Source organism: Oncorhynchus nerka, linkage group LG11 (assembly GCF_034236695.1).
Source record: "Oncorhynchus nerka isolate Pitt River linkage group LG11, Oner_Uvic_2.0, whole genome shotgun sequence".
In the NCBI taxonomy this organism is placed as follows: Eukaryota; Metazoa; Chordata; class Actinopteri; order Salmoniformes; family Salmonidae; genus Oncorhynchus; species Oncorhynchus nerka.
The window spans coordinates 2,700,887-2,717,705 of record NC_088406.1 but is presented as its reverse complement, the minus strand read 5'-3'; the positions used below and the strand labels follow the sequence as shown (position 1 = coordinate 2,717,705).

Below are 16,819 nucleotides of genomic sequence, written 5' to 3'. Positions count from 1 at the left end.
ATATGTTATTATTACATACTATATACATATATACTATATATATACATATTACATATTATTTATATTATATACATATATATACTAATATGCATTATATATATATTATATATTAATATATATCACATATTATATATATATATATATATATATATATATATATATATATATATACTATATATATATTATATATCATATATATTATTATATATTATATACATATATACATATATAAGATATATTATATATATATATATATTATATATTACATATATATACACATATATATATAGATACTATATATGACATAGATGCGATAGTACATATTAGTATTAGTATATATTATTAGATATATATATATAGCATACGCATATATTATTACATGATACGATCACGTATACGAAGTTATTATACATATTATATTATTATAACATAGTAACAGGGATATTGTTACTACTATTACATACATATTATATTACATACTGATACAACATATTACTACACACACTAGCTTTATTACTTACATATACACACACATATATTATTATTGAGACAGAACAGTTATTACATATTATATATCATATTATTATAACATATATATATATATATTATATATATATGATGACTAAGTATATATAAAGATGAATAGTGAGAGATATTTAGAATGTATATATATATATATATATATACATATATAGATAGATATATATATGAGGGGGAGATAGAACAGTGGAGAGTAGAGAGGAGGAGGAGGAGTGAGAGAGGATAGGAATAGTGGAGGTATAGAGGAGGAGGGGGAGAGGATAGAATAGTGGAGTGAGCAGAGAGATGGGAGCATGATTGTGATATGATGAGATACATATTTATGCATATGACAGTAACAGTATATACATATGCATATGACAAGATAGGATGAGTAGGATTTACTAATAGTAGTATATTGATATAACATATATTTATTATGATGACATTTAAGAATTGTTATTAATCATATTACTATTTTTAATATTTATTATTTGTTAACAAAGTATTTGTTATTTTTTAATTTTGAATAGTGGACATTAGTTAAAGATGATAGTGGATATTGAGGATAGGAATAGTGGAGGAGGGGGGAGGGAGGAGAAGATAGAATAGTGGAGGAGGGTGGAGGAGAGAGAGATAGGAATAGTAGAGGAGGGGGAGGAGGAGAAGATAGGAATAGTGGAGGGGAGGGTGGAGGAGCAGAGAGGATAGGAATATATGAGGGGGAGGAGGAGAAGATAGGAATAGTGGAGGAGGGTGGAGGGGAGGAGAAGATAGGAATAGTGGGAGAGGTGCAGGAGGAGAGGATAGGAAATAGTAGAGGAGAGTGAGAGGATGAATGGTGGAGGAGGAGGAGGAGAAGATGAGAATAGGGAGAGTGGAGTATAGAGAGAGAACAGTATATGATGTTAAGGAGTGATATGGAACAGCATTATTTTTTTTTATATTTATTAAAGACAGAACAAAAGATGATGAGTTGATATATATATGATATAAATGTTTTTATTATTATATATTATTTATATTATCATAAACAGTATATGCTATTATTATATACATTATAATATTAATAGAATATATATATTAGATGTATATATTAGTATTATGATGTAATTATATATATATATTATTATTATTATTATATATTACATGACATAAATGTTATTATATATATATATTATTTAACAAAGTAATATATATTATTATTATTATAAGATAGAATTAAATATATTATATATTATTATGACAGAATAGTGGAACAGTATATATATTATTATTATTTATAATTAGTATATATATATATATTAGAATTAGTAACAGTAGATATTATTTACATATTAAACAAAGTATTGCTTAAGTATATTAATGGATATGCAACATATGATATGATATTATATATTATTATATTATGAACAGTATATTATTTATTATATATATAGAACAGTGATATTATTATTATTATTGAATAAAGGAGAGGTGAGGATAATATGACAAAATAAAACAAAGCATGATATTAAGATGACAAAGTGTTATATATTATTACATATTATTATTATTATCATAGTATAATATTATTATTATTATTATTATTATTATTTAATATGACAGAACAAAGTATTATTATTATTATGACAGAAATGTTTATTATTATATATATGACAGAACAGTATTACAGATATAGAGGATAGGAATAGTGGGAGGAGTAGAGGAGAGGGAGGAGGGGGAGGGAGAGTGGATAGGAATAGTGGAGGAGTAGAGGAGGATAGGGCTAGTGAGAGTAGAGGAGGAGGGGGAGGAGAGAGAGAATAGGAGAGGAGAGGGAGAGGGGGAGAGGGATAGAATAGTGGAGTAGAGGAGGATGGGAATAGTGGAGGAGTAGAGGAGGAGGGGGAGGAGAGAGTGATAGGAATAGTGAGGAGGAGAGGATGGAAATAGTAGAGGAGGAGGTAGGGATATATATGACAGGCGTCAGGATGTTGATATTACAGAGAGATAGGAATATGTATTATTTATATATTAAATATATTGTAACAAGTAAGAAGGATATATTATTATATATATTAATATATTTAAATAAATATAATAAGGTACTATTATTATATATATATTGCAACAGTGATATGTATTAATCATATGACAGAACAAAGGTTATTATTATTATATATATATATATAATAAGGGAGATGTTATTAATTCATATATTTAACAGTAGAGCATATATTATTATTTATTTTATATTATTTAAATTATTATTATTTTTTGATATTATTATTAATTGGACTGCATTATATAGATATTTATTATATTGCAACAGTTATATATATATTTAATATATTATTATTAATATAACAAGTATTATATTATTACATGTTTTATATTATTATTATTATTATTGCAACAGTATTATTATTATATTATTATCAGAACAAAGCACATATTATTATTATTGTTTATGACAGTAAACAGCAGACATATACTATTACACATTGCAATCATATATATACATATTATTATTATTGATAAGTAAATGGTACATATACATATATTATTATTATTATCAACAGTTAATATATATTATACTAACAGTATATATTATTATTATTTAAACAAAGTATTATTATTATTATTATTATTGATATAAACAATAAGTATATTATTATATATTATTATTATTATTATAGAACAAGTATAAGATATTATTAATATATCAAATTAGTGAGGAGAAGAGATGTATAATTGTTACATTTACACATAAACAAGGCAGAGCAAGAGGGAGGGAGGAGGAGAGGATAGGAATAAAGGGATATATTAGTAATGGAGGAGGGAGACACACTGGGGTGGAGGAGAGAGGAGGGAGGAGGGGGAGGAGAGGATAGGAACAGTGGGAGGAGGAGGAGAGAGGGGCAAGGATGTGTGGGAATCGGGCGGGGGAGGAGAGGAGGAGATGGGGGGGGTTAAGAGCGCGCCGTAGAGGAGGAGGAGGAGGAGGAGGGGGGAGAGAGATAGGAATAGGTGAGAGGGGGGAGGAGGAGAGATGGGGGGAATAGGTGGAGCAGTAGAGAGGAGGAGAGGATAGGAATAGTGGAGGAGTAGAGAGGAGGGGAGGGGGAGGGAGAGAGATAGGAATAGTAGAGGAGAGGAGGAGTAGAGGGAGGGGGGAGGAGAGGATAGGAATTGTGGAGGAGAGGAGAGGAGGGAGGGGGGGAGGAGAGGATAGGAATAGTGAGGAGTAGAGGAGGGAGGAGAGGATGGAATAGTGGAGGAGTAGAGGAGGAGGAGAGGGAGTGAATAGTATGAGGAGGAGGGGGAGGATAGGAATAGTGGAGGAGGGAGGGAGGGAGGGTGGGGGAGGAGGAGAGGATAGGAGAGTGGAGGAGAAGAGGGGAGGAGGGGGAGGGGAGATGATAGGAATAGTGGAGGAGTAGAGGAGGAGGGGGAGGATAGGAATAGTGGAGGAGGAGAGGATGGGAATAGTGGAGGAGTAGAGGGGGGGGAGGAAGAGAGGATAGGAATAGTGGAGGAGGAGAGGAGGAGGGGGAGGAGGAGAGGATAGGGAATAGTGAGGAGGGCGGAGGAGGAGAAGATAGGAATAGTAGAGGAGGAGGAGGGGATAGGAATAGTAGAGGAGGGGAGAGAGGATAGGAATAGTGGAGGAGGAGAGGAGGAATAGTAGAGGAGGGGGTGGAGGAGGAGAGGATAGAATGGTGGAGGAGGAGGAGGAGGGGAAGGAGAGGATAGGAATAGTGGAGAGGAAGAGGGAGTAGAGGAGGGGGAGAGAGGTCAGGGGTGTATAAAGACTGTCTTGTCCTGAGTGTGTGTGTTCTGACCCGTCCTCCTGAGTACCAGTCCACCAGAGATCCCCTATTTAGATTAAAGGTCCACAGCAGATGAGACACTAGGTGATGGATTAAGGAACCTAATTGGAACATTGAAACTGATCATGAAGTGAATCACTCCGTGAGGTACATACCAGAAATAGACTTATTCTATTCACCAAGCAGTTAAAGTGGTATTTTTTTAATGCATTGTAACTGATCTGAGATATTTGATACCACATCAGCTCAAGGGTTGGTGTCAAGTTACAAATGGACTCCTCACCTTGCTATTTTATGGAAATATACTTTAACTGTGGTTAGAACGAGATGTGATGACTGTGGTTAGAACTACACCAGATGTGATGACTGTGGCTAGAACTACATAAACTAGATGTGATGATGAAACTGATGTGATAATGAACTACAAACTAGATGTGATGACTGTTAGAACTACATAAACTAGATGTGACTGTGGTTAGAACTACATAAACTAGATGGTGATGACTGTGGTTAGAACTACATAAATAGATGTGATGACTGTGGTTAGAACTACAAACTAGATGTGATGACTAGAACTACATAAACTAGATGTGATGACCGTGGTTAGAACTACATAAACTAGATGTGATAACTGTGGTTAGAACTACATAATCTAGATGTGATAACTGTGGTTAGAACTATATAATCTAGATGTGATGACTATGACCAGAACAGACTGGGTTGGAATGGTTCCACTACACCTGAGGGAGTATCTTATTTGGACGTGTGTGTGTGTGTGTGTGTGTGTGTGTGTGTGTGTGTGTGTGTGTGTGTGTGTGTGTGTGGAGTATGTTAGTATGACCTGTGTATAGAGTATGTTATTATGACCTGTGTATAGAGTATGTTAGTATGACCTGTGTATAGGTATGTTAGTATGACCTTGTGTGTGTGTGTGTGTGAACACCATGGCCTTTAGTTAGTTGTGTTGTATCTATGACAGCCCAGCTGTCTGCTGTGATACTGTAATGGCTGTAGAAGGAAGATCTGGGGTTAAATACTACTTGACATCATTATAAATATTTAAACTGTGTTTGATTGAACTTGTCTGGCACAGTGGAACCAATGGACCCGATGCAAAAGTGAAAACCACTCCCACCTGGCGCTCCCGGACAGGCTGAAGCAAACACCTTAAGTATTTCAAAGGTTTCAAATAGTATGTGAACCCAGGTCTGCTGTAGAGAGAAGACAAGTCTCAGGCCGGAGATGAAAGGGTCAGAACTTCCCTGGCAGGAGGCTAGAAACTAGGAAAGAATATTGACATGACTCCTCTCACTACTCACTGCTTACTGGAGGAGAGGAGTGGGGTATTTATGCACAGACATACATATATATATCATATATATTATCCTATTATTATATATATTTAAACATATACATATATATATATACATATCATCTAATATATGATTTACATATATATATATATATATATATATTATATATATATTTAATATATTTTACACTTATATTATTATATTAATATATCATACATATATTTGATTGTTATATTTAATAAATATTTATATATAACACTTTTATTATATATATATATATATATTATTATTATTATATTAACGTTATTATTAATATTATATAATATTACACTATATTATTATTATATATATATACATATATTTATCCTATAATATAATATTATATATTATTACTATTATAATATGAGTCACTATTATATATTATTATGGATGTATATATAATATGATGTATAAATATATATTTATATACTTTATTTATAACATTATAGATATTAATATAATAATTAACATATATATTTATTTTATATATTAGGAAGAGGAGAGAGGAGGAGGAGGAGTGTGGGAGGAGAGAAGAGGAGAGGAGGGAGGGGAAGAGGAGAGATAGAGGAAAGGAGAGAGGGGTAGAGATGAGGAGGAAGAGGGAGAGAGGAGGGAGAGGAGAGTGGGAGGAGGGAAGAGGAGAGAGGAGAGGGAGGAGAGAGAGGAGAGGGGAGAGGAAGAGGAGAGAGGAGGAGGAGGAGAGGGGAGGAGGGAGGAGGAAGAGGAGAGAGGGGGAGAGATGAGGAGGAAGAGGAGAGGAGAGGGTGAGGGGAAGAGGGAGGAGAGGAGAGATGAGGGAGGAAGAGGAGAGAGGAGGAGAGGGAGGAGGGAGGAGGAAGAGGAGAGTGGGAGGAGGAAGAGGATGAGATGGGAGGAGGATAGAGGAGGAGAGGATATTAGGAGGGAGAGGAGAGTGGGAGGAGGAAGAGGATATATTTTATATTATAGGATATGGGAGGATATATAGGGATATATATTATATATTATATTATATTATATTATTATATATATTTATATATTAATATATTAAATATATTATATATATATAGGGGAGGATTAGAGGTATTTTTAGGAGGAGATTATATATTAGGAGAAGAGGGAGAGGAGGATTATATAGGGGATTATATATAGGGATATTATATTATTATATGAAGTCTTATATTTATATATATATTACTTATATATATTTGCGTCATTATACACATCCATATCAACTTCCAAGATTTATATATATATATTAAATTGACCACTTTGATCAAACATATTTGGGAATGAAATAGCTATAATGAGACTGTAATGGATAATGGGACTATAAAGTATAGATTTTAATGATACAGAATGATAATATTATATATTAATGGAGAACAGGGGAGGATACATATATATGACTAATGGAGAACAGGGGATTATATTATTAATGGAGAATAGTGGGGAGAATGACCACTATGATATGAGAACAGGGGGGAAATTTTTATTACACTAATGGAGAACAGGGAGGAATACCACTATGACTAATGGAGAACAGGGGAGGAAATGACCACTATGACTAATGGAGAACAGGGGAGGAATGACCACTATGACTAATGGAGAACAGTAGAGGGAATGACCACTATGACTAATGGAGAACAGGGGAGGAATGACCACTATGACTAATGGAGAACAGGGGAGGAATGACCACTATGACTAATGGAGAACAGGGGAGGAATGACCACTATGACTAATGGAGAACAGTTGGGGGAATGACCACTATGACTAATGGAGAACGAGGAATGACCATCATGACTAATGGAGAACAGGGAGGAATGACCACTATGACTCACGGAGAACAGGGGAGGAATGACCAATTTATGACTAATGGAGAACAGGAGGAATGACCACTATGACTAATGGAGAACAGGGGAGGAATGACCATCATGACTAATGGAGAACAGTTGGGGGGAGGGGAATGACCACTATGACTAATTGAAAACAGTTGGGGGGGGAGGGGGAATGACCACTATGACTAATGGAGAACAGTTGGGGGAGGGGGAATGACCACTATGACTAATTGAAACAGTTGGGGGAGGGGGAATGACCACTATGACTAATGGAGAATAGTGGGGAGGGGGAATGACCACTATGACCACGGGAGAACAGTTGGGGGAGGGGGAACACCACTATGACTAATGGAGAATAGTGGGGGGAGGGGGAATGACCACTATGACTAATGGAGAACAGGGGGAATGACCACTATGACTAATGGAGAATAGTGGGGGAGGGGGAATGACCACTATGACTAATGGAGAACAGGGGAGGAATGACCACTATGACTAATGGAGAACAGGGGAGGAAATGACCACTATGACTAATGGAGAACAGGGGAGGAATGAATATGACCAATGGAGAAACAGGAGAGAATGACCACTATGACTAATGGAGAACGGGGGAATGGGGGACCACTATGACTAATGGAGAACAGTGGGGGGAGGAATGACCACCATGACCACGGAGAACAGGGGGATGACCACTATGACTAATGGAGAACAGGGGGGGAATGACCACTATGACTAATGGAGAATAGGGGGAGAATGACCACTATGACGGAGAAAGGGGGGAGAACAGGGGGACGAATGACCACTATGACTAATGGAGAACAGGGGAGGAATGACCACTATGACTAATGGAGAACGGGGGAATGGGGGGAATGACCACTATGACTAATGAGAACAGTGGGGGAGGGGGAGGAATGACCACTATGACTAATGGAGAACAGGGGGATGACCACTATGACTAATGGAGAACAGGGGGAATGACCACTATGACTAATGGAGAATAGTGGGGGGAGAATGACCACTATGACTAATGGAGAACAGGGGGAAATGACCACTATGACTAATGGAGAACAGGGGAGGAATGACCACTATGACTAATGGAGAACAGGGGAGGAATGACCACATGACTAATGGAGAACAGGGGAGAATGACCACTATGACTAATGGAGAACAGGGAGAACACCACTATAACTAATGGAGAACAGGGTGGTGGGGGAAATGAGGGATGACCACTATGACTACTTGGAGAGGGGGGATGTAGTCTATGGTTGGCTAAACGAGGTCAGTCGTTGCTCTGAGGAATCCCTGCCTCTACACGAGACACGGTCTCCATTCCTCTGGTCAGCATGGTGGAGACAGGATATGCAAAGACTGGCGTCACTCAGCCAGCCCAGGGGGGTCTCAGCCATTCCTAGATGGGCTCAATTTCCATTTTTACGAAGATAGTTAAGATAGCTCTTTCTGTCTGTCTCTTTCGTCTCTCTCTTTCTCTCTCTGCCTCTTTTCTGTCTCTCTCTCTGCCTGTCTCTCTCTCTCTGTCTGTCTGTCTGTCTGTCTGCACCTGTCTCAGTGTCTGTCTCGCTCTCTCTCTCTCTCTCTCTCTCTGTCTCAGTGTCTGTCTCTCTCTGTCTCAGTGTCTGTCTCTCTATCCTCTCTCTTCACAAAAGCTCTGCTCCATAGTGAAGGGCGCTAGCCCATTAAATGGGTAGATATATTGATTGAGGGGGAGAGGGGTGGTGGAGGGAGAGGCAGGAGTTGTTTATGCTTCAAAACAGGTCTGTTGTACTGATTTGGTAAAACAAACATGAGATCTGAAATATAGAGGAAAAGGTTTTAGAGAAAAATACACAGCTTGGCATCCATTTCAGTCACAAAACCTGCTTTCATCCCTTGTTCCTGATGGACAATGATAAGGACTGAGATCTGAGGGAATAGCCATCAGGGTGTGTCTGTGTGTGTCCTCTGCCTACAAAAAGCCAGAGGGATTTTCTCCCGCTCTGATAGCTATTGGTCATTGGTTATGTTTAGAGGGCACACTGAGCTACAGTATTGATGCTTCTGATGTTGCCGCTGAAACCTCATGCCCTTGACCTCACAGGAAAGCCATTGGAGAACTGGGTTTTGGAAGCTTGGAGAACTGGAGAACTGGGGTTTTGGAAGCTTGGAGAACTGGGTTTTGGAAGCATTGGAGAACTGGGCCTTGGAAGCATGGAGAACTGGGTTTTGGAAGCATGGAGAACTGGGTTTTGGAAGCTTGAGAACTGGGTTTGGAAGCTTGGAGAACTGGGTTTTGGAATCTTTTTGAGAACTGGGCTTTGGAAGCTTGGAGAACTGGGTTTGTTCTGTAAAGAATGCATGGAAAGGATCACTACTGGGTTTTGGAACATGTGAATCTTGTCAACTGTTCTGTAAAATATCATGTCAATGTTGTAAAATATCATGTAATCAATGCTTTTTCCTTTTCTAAATCTTTGAATCTCCTTGGGTTGATCAAATGGAGAGAAGTGAATCTGATGTGTTTTTCTCCCTCCCCTTCCTATTCATCTCCCTCTCCTACTATGCTGCTAAACATACCCTTGTAAAACTGACCATCCTACCAATCCTCGACTTTGGCGATGTCATTTACAAAATAGCCTCCAATACCCTACTCAACAAATTGGATGCAGTCTATCACAGTGCAATCCGTTTTGTCACCAAAGCCCCATATACTACCCACCATTGCGACCTGTACGCTCTCGTTGGCTGGCCCTCGCTTCATACTCGTCGCCAAACCCACTGGCTCCATGTCATCTACAAGACCCTGCTAGGTAAAGTCCCCCTTATCTCAGCTCGCTGGTCACCATAGCATCTCCCACCTGTAGCACACGCTCCAGCAGGTATATCTCTAGTCACCCCCAAAACCAATTCTTTCTTTGGCCGCCTCCTTCCAGTTCTCTGCTGCCAATGACTGGAACGAACTACAAAATCTCTGAAACTGGAAACACTTATCTCCTCACTAGCTTTAAGCACCAACTGTCAGAGCATCTTACAGATTACTGCACCTGTACATAGCCCACCTATAATTTAGCCCAAACAACTACCTCTTTCCCAACTGTATTTAATTTATTTATTTATTTTGCTCCTTTGCACCCCATTATTTTTATTTCTACTTTGCACATTCTTCCATTGCAAAACTACCATTCCAGTGTTTTACTTGCTATATTGTATTTACTTTGCCACCATGGCCTTTTTTGCCTTTACCTCCTCTATTCATCTCCTCCCCTCTCCTCCCTATCCCTCCCCTTCCTATTCATCTCCCTCCCCTCTCCTCCCTATCCTCCTCCCTATCCATCTCCCTACCCCCTCCTCCTTTCCTCCCTATCCCCCTCCTCCCTATCCATCTCCCTACCCCTCTCCTCCCATCTCCTCCCTATCCCTCCTCCCTATCCATTTTCTCCCTACCCCCTCTATCCTCCCTATCCTCTCCTCTCCTCTCTATCCCTCTCCTCCCTATCCATCTCCTCTCCTCTCCTCTCTCCTCCCTATCCATCTCCCTACCCCTCTCCTCCCTATCCATCCTTTCTCCCTCTCCTCCCTATCCCTCTTCCTTTATCCATCTCCTCCCTATCCATCTTCCTTCCTTCTTCATTCTCCCTTCATCCCTCTCCCTATCCATCTCTCCTATCCATCTCTCTCCTTCCTCTCCTCCTTATCCATTTTTCCCCTATCCATCTCTATCTCCTCTCCTCTCCTCCCTATCCATCTTTTCCCTATCCATCTCTCCTCATCCATTCCTCCCTATCCATCTCCTCCCCTATCCATCTCCCTTTCCTCTCTCCCTATCCATCTTCCCCCTATCCATCTCCTCTCCTCTCCCCTCCCTATCCCCCCCTCCTCCCTATCCATCTCCCCTCCTACTCCTCCCCTTTCCTCCCTATCCCCCTCCTCCTCATCCATTCCCTATCCCCTCCTCCCATCTCCTTTATCCCCCCTCCCTTCCATCTCCCTACCCTCTCCTCCCATCTCCTCCCCTATCCCCCTCCTCCTATCCATCTCCCTACCTCCCTCCTCCCTATCCATCTCCTCTCCCTCCCTATCCCTCTCCTCCCTATCCATCTCCTCCCTATCCATTCCTTATCTCTCTCTCCTCTCCTTCCCTATCCATCTCCTCTCCTCTTCCCTCTCCTCCCCTATCCATATCCTCCCTATCCATCTCCTCTCCTCTTCCTATCTATCTCCCTATCCATCTTCTCCCATTCCATCTCCTCTCCTCCATCTCCCTATCCATCTCTCCCTCTTCTCCTATCCATCTCCCTATCCATCTCCTCTCATTCTCCCTCTCCTCCCTATCCATCTCCCTCCCTATCTCATCTCCTTCTCCTCTCCTCTCCTCCCTATCCATCTCCTCCCTATCCATCTCCTCTCTCCTCCTCCCTCCTCTCTCTCCCTAATTCATCTCCTCCTATCCATTCTCCTCTCCTCCTCTCTCCCTATCCATCTCTTCCCTATCCATCTCCTCTCCTATCCATCTCCTCTCCTCCCCCTCTCTCCTCCTATCCATCTCTTTCCCTATCCATCTCCTCCCTATCCATCTCCTCTCCTCCCCTCTCCTCCCTATCCATCTCTTCCCTATCCATCTCCTCCCTATCCATCTCCTCTCCTCCCCTCTCCTCCCTATCCATCTCTTCCCTATCCATCTCCTCTCCTCTCCTCCCCTCTCCTCCCTATCCATCTCTTCCCTATCCATCTCCTCCCTATCCATCTCCTCTCTCCTCCTCCCCTCTCTCCTATCCATCTCTTCCTATCCATCTCCTCCTATCCATCTCCTCTCCTCTCCTCCCTATCCATCTCTTCCCTATCCATCTCCTCCCTATCCATCTCTTCCCTATCCATCTCCTCCCTATCCATCTCCTCTCCTCTCCTCTCCTCCCTATCCATCTCCTCCCTATCCATCTCCTCTCCTCTCCTCCCTATCCATCTCTTCCCTATCCATCTCCTCCCTATCCATCTCCTCTCCTCTCCTCTCCTCCCTATCCATCTCTTCCCTATCCATCTCCTCCCTATCCATCTCCTCTCCTCCCCTCTCCTCCCTATCCATCTCTTCCCTATCCATCTCCTCCCTATCCATCTCCTCTCTCCTCTCCTCTCATCTCCTCTCCTCTCTCCCCTCTCCTCTCGCTATCCATCTCCTCCCTCTCTCTCTCCTCTCCTCTCCTCCTCTCTCTCTCCTCTCCTCTCTGCTCCTCTCTCTCCATCCATCTCCTCTTCTCTCCTCTCCTCTCTCTCCTCTCCTCTGCTCCCCTCTCTCGCTATCCATCTCCTCTCTCTCCTCTCCTCTCCTCTCCTCTCCTCTCCTCTGCTCCCCTCTCCTCGCTATCCATCTCCTCCCTCTCCTCTCCTCTCCTCTCCTCTCCTCTCCTCTCCTCTCCTCTGCTCTCCTCTGCTCCCCTCTCCTCGCTATCCATCTCCTCTCCTCTCCTCTCCTCTCCTCTCCTCTCCTCTCCTCTCCTCTCCTACAGATACTAGATCCTAAACAATAATAACACTTTGCCAAATCAACTATCTGTGTGATTTGACACCATCGTTTGTTTTCTCCCCCCGACAGACGGGCGGTCCTCTACAGCTCATATGGGCCGTTCCCTGGCAGCTGACCTGTCCAGTTCCAGTTCCAGTTCCCCACTGACCAGAGAGCGTAAGTCGTCCGTTCCAGTCCACTCTTCCCAGCCCGTCCTGTTCACCTTCGACGTCCCGGTCCGTCACGGTGGGTCGCACAGTCACCACGGTAACCACGGTTCCGATCCATGGTTGGAATCAAATCAAATCAAATCAATAAATAATAATAATAATATCACATTTAAAATCACTGAGGACAAAGTAACACAAAGTTTAACAAGGGATTGTGGTCCTCTTCTTGCAGGGGGCTCCCTGTCCAACAGCGTACCGCAGGACTATCTTCTATTGCATCAGTGCATGAGCAGGAAGACTGAGAGCGCACGGTAAGGTGGTCAGGACTTCCTGTCACTTACCCTCACCCCATAGTGCAACGGGTCAACATACAGAGACTCCGTTCACTTCCTGGATGTAACAGCATAGCAGGCTGGCAGCCACATACCATAGAAAACATCATCACTAGCAATGTACACTAGTACACCCATTATGATGTGATGGACTCGATCAGGGATACCCATTCTAGTGGTTCTATTTCTGTGGTCTCTGGTGTTGGGGGCGGGGCAGGAGGCCTACTATACTCTAGCCAGGCTTCTAGATCACAGTATATGGCCAGGCACCAGAAGTGTGTGTGTGTGTGTGTGTGTGTGTGTGTGTGTGTGTGTGTGTGTGTGTGTGTGTGTGTTGTGTGTTGCACTGCCGATACAGCAGTTGCTTTAAAATACATATGGTTAATAAGTATTGCATTCTACACCTCAACTATCCAGTGATTTACTCTCTTTGTCTCCGTCCGCTAAGTCTTTGGCCTAAAAATATATCAGCTGTTAGGGTTGACTGTCTCTGCTATTAGGGCTGACTGTCTCTGCTATTAGGGCTGACTGTCTCTGCTGTTAGCGCTGACTGTCTCTGCTGTTAGGGCTGACTGTCTCTGCTGTTAGGGCTGACTGTCTCTGCTGTTGGGGCTGACTGTCTCTGCTGTTAGGGCTGACTGTCTCTGCTGTTAGGACTGACTGTCTCTGCTGCGGGCTGTTAGGGCTGACTGTCTCTGCTGTTAGGGTTGACTGTCTCTGCTGTTAGGGCTGACTGTCTTCTATTAGGGCTGACTGTCTCTGCTGTTAGGGTTGACTGTCTCTGCTGTGGGCTATTAGAGCTGACTGTGTCTGCTGTTAGGGCTGACTGTCTCTGCTGTGGGCTGTTAGGGTTGACTGTCTCTGCTGTGGGCTGTTAGGACTGACTGTCTCTGCTGTGGGCTGTTAGGGCTGACTGTGTCTGCTGTTAGGGCTGACTGTCTCTGCTGTTAGGGCTGACTGTCTTCTATTAGGGCTGACTGTCTCTGCTGTTAGGGTTGACTGTCTCTGCTGTGGGCTATTAGAGCTGACTGTCTCTGCTGTTAGGGCTGACTGCGTCTGCTGTTAGGGCTGACTGTCTCTGCTGTGGGCTGTTAGGGCTGACTGTCTCTGCTGTTGGCTGTTAGGGCTGACTGTCTCTAATGTTAGGGCTGACTGTCTCTGCTGTTAGGGTTGACTGTCTCTGCTATTAGGGCTGACTGTCTCTGCTGTTAGGGTTGACTGTCTCTGCTGTTAGGGCTGACTGTCTGCTATTAGGGCTGACTGTCTGCTGTTAGGGCTGACTGTCTGCTATTAGGGCTGACTGTCTCTGCTGTTAGGGTTGACTGTCTCTGCTGTTAGGGCTGACTGTCTGCTATTAGGGCTGACTGTCTGCTATTAGGGCTGACTGTCTGCTATTAGGGCTGACTGTCTGCTATTAGGGTTGACTGTCTCTGCTGTTAGGGTTGACTGTCTCTGCTGTTAGGGCTGACTGTCTCTGCTGTGGGCTGACTGTCTCTGCTATTAGAGCTGACTGTCTCTGCTGTTAGGGTGGACTGTCTCTGCTGTTAGGGCTGACTGTCTCTGCTGTTAGGACTGACTGTCTCTGCTGTGGGCTGTTAGGGCTGACTGTCTCTGCTGTTAGGGTTGACTGTCTCTGCTGTGGGCTGTTAGGACTGACTGTCTCTGCTGTGGGCTGTTAGGGCTGACTGTCTCTGCTGTTAGGGTTGACTGTCTCTGCTGTGGGCTGTTAGGACTGACTGTCTCTGCTGTGGGCTGTTAGGGCTGACTGTGTCTGCTGTTAGGGCTGACTGTCTCTGCTGTTAGGGCTGACTGTCTTCTATTAGGGCTGACTGTCTCTGCTGTTAGGGTTGACTGTCTCTGCTGTGGGCTATTAGAGCTGACTGTCTCTGCTGTTAGGGCTGACTGTCTCTGCTGTTAGGGCTGACTGTCTCTGCTGTGGGCTGTTAGGGTTGACTGTCTCTGCTGTTAGGGCTGACTGTCTCTGCTGTTGGCTGTTAGGGCTGACTGTCTCTAATGTTAGGGTTGACTGTCTCTGCTGTTAGGGTTGACTGTCTCTGCTGTTAGGGTTGACTGTCTCTGCTGTTAGGGTTGACTGTATCTGCTGTTAGGGCTGACTGTCTCTGCTGTTAGGGCTGACTGTCTCTGCTGTGGGCTGTTAGGGTTGACTGTCTCTGCTGTTAGGGCTGACTGTCTCTGCTGTTAGGGTTGACTGTCTCTGCTGTTAGGGCTGACTGTCTCTGCTGTTAGGGCTGACTGTCTCTGCTGTTAGGGTTGACTGTCTCTGCTGTTAGGGCTGACTGTCTCTGCTGTTGGGGCTGACTGTCTTCTATTAGGGCTGACTGTCTCTGCTGTTAGGGCTGACTGTCTCTGCTGTTAGGGCTGACTGTCTTCTATTAGGGCTGACTGTCTCTGCTGTTAGGGTTGACTGTCTCTGCTGTTAGGGCTGACTGTCTCTGCTGTTAGGGTTGACTGTCTCTGCTGTTGGGGCTGACTGCCTCTGCTGTTAGGGCTGACTGTCTCTGCTGTGGGCTGTTAGGGCTGACTGTCTCTGCGGTTAGGGCTGACTGTCTCTGCTGTTAGGGTTGACTGTCTCTGCTGTTAGGGCTGACTGTCTCTGCTGTTGGCTGTTAGGGCTGACTGTCTCTGCTGTTAGGGCTGACTGTCTCTGCTGTTAGGGCTGACTGTCTGCTATTAGGGCTGACTGTCTCTGCTGTTAGGGTTGACTGTCTCTGCTGTTAGGGCTGACTGTCTGCTATTAGGGCTGACTGTCTCTGCTATTAGGGCTGACTGTCTCTGCTGTTAGGGCTGACTGTCTCTGCTGTTAGGGCTGACTGTCTCTGCTGTTAGAGCTGACTGTCTGCTATTAGGACTGACTGTCTCTGCTGTTAGGGTTGACTGTCTCTGCTGTGGGCTATTAGGGTTGACTGTCTCTACTGTTAGAGCTGACTGTCTCTGCTGTTAGGGCTGACTGTCTCTGCTGTTAGGGCTGACTGCCTCTGCTGTTAGGGCTGACTGTGTCTACTGTTAGGGCTGACTGTGTCTACTGTTAGAGCTGACTGTGTCTACTGTTAGGGCTGACTGTGTCTACTGTTAGGGCTGACTGCCTCTGCTGTTAGGGCTGACTGTGTCTACTATTAGGGCTGACTGCCTCTGCTGTTAGGGCTGACTGTGTCTACTGTTAGGGCTGACTGTGTCTACTGTTAGGGCTGACTGTCTCTGCTGTTAGGGCTGACTGTCTCTGCTATTAGGGCTGACTGTCTCTGCTGTGGGCTGTTAGGGTTGACTGTCTCTGCTGTTAGGGCTGACTGGCTCTGCTGTTAGGGCTG

The 16,819-nt window shown here is 43.1% G+C and overlaps 1 protein-coding gene across 2 annotated transcripts in view; it reads left to right on the top strand.

Annotated features, from left to right (window-relative positions):
- Positions 1 to 16,819, top strand: part of gab2 (GRB2-associated binding protein 2) — a 149,414-nt gene that overhangs the window by 67,318 nt on the left and 65,277 nt on the right. Inside the window, exons 2-3 of one of the 2 annotated variants that reach the window (XM_065024151.1) lie at positions 13,082 to 13,258; positions 13,394 to 13,472. In XM_065024151.1, the coding sequence (XP_064880223.1) occupies positions 13,082 to 13,258; positions 13,394 to 13,472 (256 nt within the window). The remainder of the gene's footprint in view (positions 1 to 13,081; positions 13,259 to 13,393; positions 13,473 to 16,819) is intronic. The other variant, XM_065024152.1, reaches the window with a different exon arrangement.